The sequence below is a fragment of the Octodon degus genome, unplaced genomic scaffold (genome assembly GCF_000260255.1).
Source record: "Octodon degus isolate 3935 unplaced genomic scaffold, OctDeg1.0 scaffold00136, whole genome shotgun sequence".
In the NCBI taxonomy this organism is placed as follows: domain Eukaryota; kingdom Metazoa; phylum Chordata; class Mammalia; order Rodentia; family Octodontidae; genus Octodon; species Octodon degus.
Window position 1 is genome coordinate 1,071,477 of NW_004524712.1, and position 6,545 is coordinate 1,078,021.

The 6,545-nt window shown below is 52.6% G+C and overlaps 1 protein-coding gene across 1 annotated transcript; it reads right to left on the reverse strand.

Moving 5' to 3' along the window:
• Positions 1-753: 753 nt before the first annotated feature.
• Hepacam (hepatic and glial cell adhesion molecule) lies at positions 754-6,046 on the reverse strand. The gene is made up of 7 exons (XM_023701487.1): positions 5,986-6,046; positions 4,472-4,813; positions 3,376-3,657; positions 2,927-3,026; positions 2,320-2,393; positions 1,961-2,031; positions 754-1,408 (listed from the first exon to the last, which is right to left on the reverse strand). Exons 1-7 carry the CDS (start codon positions 6,044-6,046, stop codon positions 1,106-1,108), a joined length of 1,233 nt encoding a protein of 410 aa, XP_023557255.1. The 3' UTR covers positions 754-1,105.
• Positions 6,047-6,545: the final 499 nt, after the last annotated feature.

The window sequence follows — 6,545 nt, forward strand, 5'->3', positions numbered from 1 at the left end:
TATTTGATGTTAGTATCTTTAGGGAGTCTGCCTTGTCCAGTGGCCTGGGGATCTGAGGGTCTGGGAATGGGGTGTGTGTGTGTGTGTGTGTGTGTGTGTGTGTGTGTGTTTGCCCTGACACCCTAGGGAGCACTAAGCCGCCTCCTCCCCCCATCATTTTTCTGGAAGTTAGAATCTGACTCTACAACTGTCCCGGGATAGTGATTGTTTGAAAGGCTTGTTTTGGAAGGAAGCAGGGTAGAAGGTCCAAGTGTGAGGCCCAAGAGCATTCTCCATCTGATTTAGCCTTCTGGGCCAGGGGAGAGAGTGGCCACACAATTCTCTAAAAAAGTAAGCCCACCCATTTCTTCTTTTCACCAACAAAGACAAGGAATGTTTGGCATGGCATGCTGGCCGCCACCACCCCTGCCACTGAACGAATGAGGCTTTGGGAAAATGCCAAGCAGGGAGGCTTTGCGTTGCCAGGGCCCAGGTGGGGGCAAAGGAATGCGCATGGGCTCCTCCCTCACCACCTTCCTTGTAAGGTCCAGGTCCCAGGGCCGCAAAGGTGCTCTAAGCCACTGCCTTCACAAAGGTTCCTCGGTACTCAGTGGAACCTCTGTACCCCCGTAACTGGCTTTTCCTTAGTGAAACACAGTTTGGACAAGTAGCCTCCCTAATATAGTGTTCGGAGGTCACCAGAACTGGGTGTTGTTTTGGGATAAAAGGAGAGTGGGTGGGAATCATAGAAGTTCTCTAGGAAGAGCACAGAATTGGGGTGGGGGCGGATGGGTAGGTTACTGGTGTTAGTTTCCATAAGACTCTTAGAGATTGAGCCGGAAATTTAATAATCTACACCGTCCTAAGAGCACAACCCATAACTGCTGAGAACACAGCCAGTCAACTCAGAGCAGAAAAAACCTGGTTGCACCACCAGATCAAATTGCTCCTTCGCAGAGGCGACACCCCCGATCTGCTCACGCTCACACACTTGTGCACCCCAATCACCTGCGTCCCAGCCCTGACCTCCCTCACCCTTCGCTGGCAGCACCCCGACTTCCTCCTGACCCTTCGAGCCGCCAGCCCCAGACGCGGATGCCGGAGGCGGCTAGCTCCGGAGCCGGTGTCAGGCGCTGATCTCCACCGAGCCGGCCTCGTCTTGCTCGCGGATTATGTGCACACCCGCAGTCCGCAGTGTGCGCGAGGCGCTACGCGAGCGGCCGGGCGAGCTGGGAGCCCGCGGCGGCGACGAGTGGGTCCGGGCAGTGGTCGGGGAGCACACCGGCGAGCGCGGGTAGCGGCGGGCGGAACGGATGGGCAGCCCTGGGGAGCGGCCGGGCACGGGCGGCGACACGGAGTAGCCAGGAGGCCCGGGTTCCGACGTGCTGCGAGTCTCCGGAGCGGGGTTCTCCTCGGACTCCGGGGAGTCCTGCAAAGGCACGCACCGCGGGGATCAGCAGCCAGCCGGCCCGACGCAGGAGCGCGACCCCCATTAGGGGGCGCCGGGATAGGAGGTGGAGTCGCAGTCTTCCCGCACCGCCAGCCTCCCAGAAGGCGGCGACACCAGTCGCGTTCTCTGATTAAGCCTCACTCAGCAAGGGCCCTGGCAGGTACCAGGTGATCTGTAAAGGCTGACAAGCATTGATTGCTTTGTCACCCCTCTTTCCACCTACACTGGACATGGGGCCTCCCCATTAGCTCGGTTGCTTAAGTGCCTGCTTAAGCAAAGCAGTCAGACTCAGAATTCTGTGGATCAATCCCCAGATCCTCACGCCTTACCAAAGTCTAGATTTCAAATCCAGACTTGCCATTGACTTGTTTAATCCTGTGCAAATCATTTCCTCTCTCTCGGTCTTATTTTCTAATCTCTAAAACAGGGATGACACAAATATCTCACACTGAAAGACAACAATATGGCCCAACTGCTTGACATGCAGAGGAGCTAAGTTTGGGGTGGGGTGCCCCTACCAGAGATACTCACCTTGTCCTTCAAGACATAAAGGGCCATGGGGTTCTTCCGGTCCTGCTCCCCGCTTCTTGGGAGGGTGTCTGCTGCACGGGGGAAAGAATGGGGTGGCAGGCCCAGGGACAGGCCCGGGCCAACAGGCAGCACCTGCACTCTGCTCCCAGGTGGCCATCAAGGTCGTCACAGCCCCTACCACTGTATCTGAACACCCGGGTCCTACCTTGGCTGCCTTCTCCCTGCTCTGCCATCTTTGAGCAGCTGGTGAAGGAAGGGCCCCTTCTGGGCTGGCTCCCTGCTCACCCTCTTCTGCTGTTCCCCAACAGCCCACTGCTCTGAGGGCCCGTGGGCTGGGTTTGTAGGTGCAGGGCACTCACCTTCTGTTTTCAGACGGTCATCATTCTGGTCCATGTATTCTAGGGAATTTTGCTTCTCCAGCTTCCTCTTCTTCCTGCAAATTGATCCAGCCCCACCCCCACCCCAGCAAGAAGAGAGCTAGTAAACGTGAGCAGGAGAAGATCTGGGGAGGAAGACACAGGGAAGGCTTTCGTGGCCATGAAAGAGGCCTTGTGACAGACAGGACGACAAGCTGTACATCGTGAGTGGGTGGTGGTGGTTCACAAGCTTTGGAAGGAGCACATCTAGGTTTGCATCTTGAGGCTGTCACTAGCACTGTGACATCAGCAAGTCCCTTATCCAATCCGAATCTCAATGTCTTTAAGCCGCAAGTAATCGGTCTTAAAAGGTAGTGTGCGCGCTAACCCCAACATCGTTGCTTAGCTCAAAGATGTCTACAAGGGAAACCATTATGAACAGTGCTTGGGTGTCAGAGGCAGTGGGCACAGAACACAGTTCTGTAAAAACCGAAAGACAGATGTCCTGGGGCGAGGTACTGAGCCTGGGGAGGAAAAGTATTTTAAGAGATTGAAAAACAGAATAGAGTTTAGGATGGGGGAGCCCAAGGTGTGGAATTTGAGAAGTTACCTAGACTTTTTGGAGGGTTTCCAACAAGCACAGACCGTCACTAATGTCACAAGGAGGAAGATGCCACCTGTCGACAAGATGATGTAGAGGGAGCTTCTTCCTAGAGAGAGAGAGAGAGAGAGAGAGAGAGAGAGAGAGAGAGAGTGAGAGAGAAGAGAGGGAGAGACAGAGAAAAGGAGGAGGAGGAAGAGCAGGAAGTGGAGAAGAAGAGAGGTGGGAGAGACTTTGTAGTAGGGCGGCAGCCACTGCAAGCAGAGCTGCTGGCTGCAGAAGGAGGACAGGAGTCCCCAGCAGCATGGTGGCCCTGACACACAACCCACTTCCCACCTGTTTCTGTCCTCCGTGGATAGTCACCCCATCCCTGCTTCTTCTCTTGCCCTCCAGGGCCTTTCTAGAATGTCCTTAGTTTCCATAGGCACCTGCCTGTTGGGGTGGGCTGGGAGACTCACTGTACACGGTGATCTTGACAGGCAGGCTGCGGACCTGGCTGATGGGATTCTCCACCACGCAGCTGTAGAGGTCGTCGTCCTCCATGAGCACGCGGGTGATAGTGAGCACCTTTTGGTCGGGGGACAGGAGCATTCTCGAGTCATTGAGGAGGGGCTTGCCATCCTTCAGCCAGGTGTAGCTGGGCTTGGTGCCATTCTCATGGGAGCAGTTCAGGGTGAAGGCCTCGCTGAGCTCCAGCACTGTGGTTGAAGCCACTAACACCTGTGGCCTTGAAATGGGCACTACGTCCCAGAGGTGGAGGAACCTGTGAGTCATGGACTCAGACTTCTCCCTTCCCCTCCACACCCTACCTTCCAGCTCTTCATAGCTCATCTATGGGCTCAGAGACCCTTTGGGGGTCCTCAATCCAGACTTCTCCCATCAACCACTCCATTCACTAGTTATAAGGGCCCAAGCGGAAATGTCTATAAGGGCCATAGGAGAACCTGTACAGAGCAAGAGAGCCGTGGGGTCTGCCTTTGTTGCTTTCTTCCCAAATACCTTTCCATGACCACTGGGCTTTAAGGTTTTACACTGACCCAGTAGAAGACATTTTAATCGGTAGAAACCTCAGTCCAACTGTGCTCAGATCTTAGCATGGTCAGTTGACTGGGCAAGTTCCTCAACCTTTCTGTGCTTTACTTTCCTCATCTGAAAAGTGGGAAGAAAGACATCACCATGCCTATATTATCGCAAGCATTAAATGAGTTGAGATACACAGAGTAGCAGAATAGCTCCCGGCAGGTAAGAAGAACTCTGGCCACATTAGCTGTGCTGCGTGCTACCTTCTGTTATTCACTGGTTAACTCAGGGCCCCAGTCCCATTTTGTTCCAGAAGTGCTCAGTTACATCCCCAACCCTTTTCATTATTTTATTTTGAAACAGGATCTCACTAAGTTGCTCAGGCTGGCCTCGAACTTGTGGTACTCCTGCCTGCTGAGTAGCTGGGCTTTTAGGTGTGCACCTCAGGCCTTGTGTGTTGGTTTTCCCTGGGTCTAGCACACCCTGCCCTGGCCCCAGGTGCCTGTCCACCTCCGTCCCTGCAGAGTGCTTTACCATCCACCGTGAGGTTGATGGTCTTCTCCCCGGTGAAAGTGGCATCCGTGATGGAGATCTCCACCTCATAGGTGCCTTCGTCGGCCAGCTGCAGGTCGCTGAGGAGCAGGGAGCCATTTTCGAAGAGCCGGATGCGGTCTCGATAGTCAGGGCGCAGGTTGCCGATGACCTCTGTGCCAAGGGACTGTACCACAGTAACCGGCTTGTCCCGCTTCAGCTGCCACTTCACCACAGGTTTGTCACTGCTGGTGCTGCTGTACTGCACGGAAAGTAGTGCCGACTTCCCCACTGTGCCATGGATCAAACGCACGGGGCTGGTGATGTTCACCCCCTCTAGGGGGTCTGTGAACAGAGATCCATGGGGAAGAGGGCTGGGTCAGGCCCTCGGCACCTCAGCCCCCTCCCACCCTTAAATCCTCGACTCTCTGAATGCCTCAGCCCATGCCCTTTGGCTCCCAGCCACAAGTTGCTTCCCCCCTACTGGTGCCATCACCTCTCCCAGTAGGGCTGTGCCCTACTCTGCTCTTTGGTCTTGCCCCGCAGCTATCCCATAGCCCTCCTCCTGTCCCCCTGCCTTCTGGTACTATCTCATTGCCTTCTTATTGGAGAAGATTCCACTTAGTCCCCACTCCATTCACAGAAATACTGATGGATCACCCTCTGTGTGCTGCATGCTTTCTTATGGCTTTTAAATAAATCAAGAGCAAAGCAGACAGAAATCTTCATCTCTTGAAGCTTGAAGATAGTTAGACATCAAGGCAAATTGTCAGTTTTCTTCTTGATTAGGTTGGGGTATTAGGAGATGGAGAGAGCATGGGAAGAAAGGTTCTGGAAGGGAAGAATGTGTCGCAAGACAAGGCTAACACAGGGAAAGGTTAAGGACCTGAAGACAGGACCTCTTTCATCAAGAGCCTCCACTATTCTTATCCCACAAAAGCACTGTAACGGGGTAGGAAATCTGGGGAGTTCACCTTAACTGATTCAGTTTGCACTTCTGATAGATGAGGGATCTGACTGAGTAGAACAAAGAATTTAAAGTCAAACAGTCGGGGCCAGGGAGATGGCTCAGTGGAATAAGTGCTTTCCTGGCAAGCGCAAGGACCTGAGTTCAATCCTCGGTTCCATAAATAAATAAATAAATAAATAAATAAATAAATAAAGTCAAACAGTCTTCTTGGGGATAAAGCTCAGTGGCAAAGTGCCTGCCTGGCACACAGAAGTCAAGAGTTCTATTCCCAGTAAATAGATAGATAAATAAATAAATAAAATCAGATGACCTTGTGATCCTGGGGCCTTTCACTTACTGGTTGCGTAGATTTGGGCAAGCAATCTTTCTAAATCTCCTTCTCATTTTTAAATAAGAATAGTAATAATAACTGTCACTGCCTTGTCACACTCATAGGATTTTATCTGGCACAATGTCCAATTCATTGTTGTACAGTAGAAAAGAACACAAGATTGAGCATCAGAGATATGTGCCCTACTGCCGGGCTGTATGACTTAGCAAACCTCACTTACCTGTTTGGGGTTTTGATTGCTCATAGGCAGTATGAGCAGCAGGCTGGACGGCCTCATTGTCCCTTCTAGCTCTGGAAGTCTAGGATATACCACCTTGCCTAATGGATGCCCTGTTCAGAGACACATCTCATATTCCAGGCCTCTTAGGAGCTTTGGGGCCTGAATAGATGCTGTGCATTGGTGTCACCTGGCCAGGGAGAGCTTAGCAACCACTCCAAAGAGGGTCTTCTGGGGAAGATGCCAGTGGGGAACAACGGTGAGCTTAGGTGTGTGATGTGAACACACACACACACACACACACACACACACACACACACGCCAGACTGGCATTCCCTCCAGACCCCTCACCGCTTCCTTGGTCATTGCCTCTGAAGTTCGTTTTGTCTCATTCTTATTTCTCACCTGCTATTGTTGTAGTTTAGAGTTGGGGAAGCCGAGCTATGTGTTCCTTTCCTTATTCCCCTCCTTGGGCCTGAAGAGCCCAGACCAAATCAAGAAATAATTGAACCAAAAGATAGGTCATGGCAGTCAAGACCATTTCAGTTTTGGTCCATGT

What these genes read in the sequence shown, in the direction of transcription:
- Hepacam (XM_023701487.1), bottom strand. Translation starts at nt 6,046, where the DNA reads ATGAGGCCGTCCAGCCTGCTGCTCATACTGCCTATGAGCAATCAAAAC. An exon ending in CATCAACCTCACGGTGGATG is followed by an intron (nt 3,658 to 4,471) that starts GTAAAGCACTCT and finishes TCTGGGACGTAG; the next exon opens with TGCCCATTTCAAGGCCACAG. An exon ending in TGACCGTCTGAAAACAGAAG is followed by an intron (nt 2,032 to 2,319) that starts GTGAGTGCCCTG and finishes TCCCCCGTGCAG; the next exon opens with CAGACACCCTCCCAAGAAGC.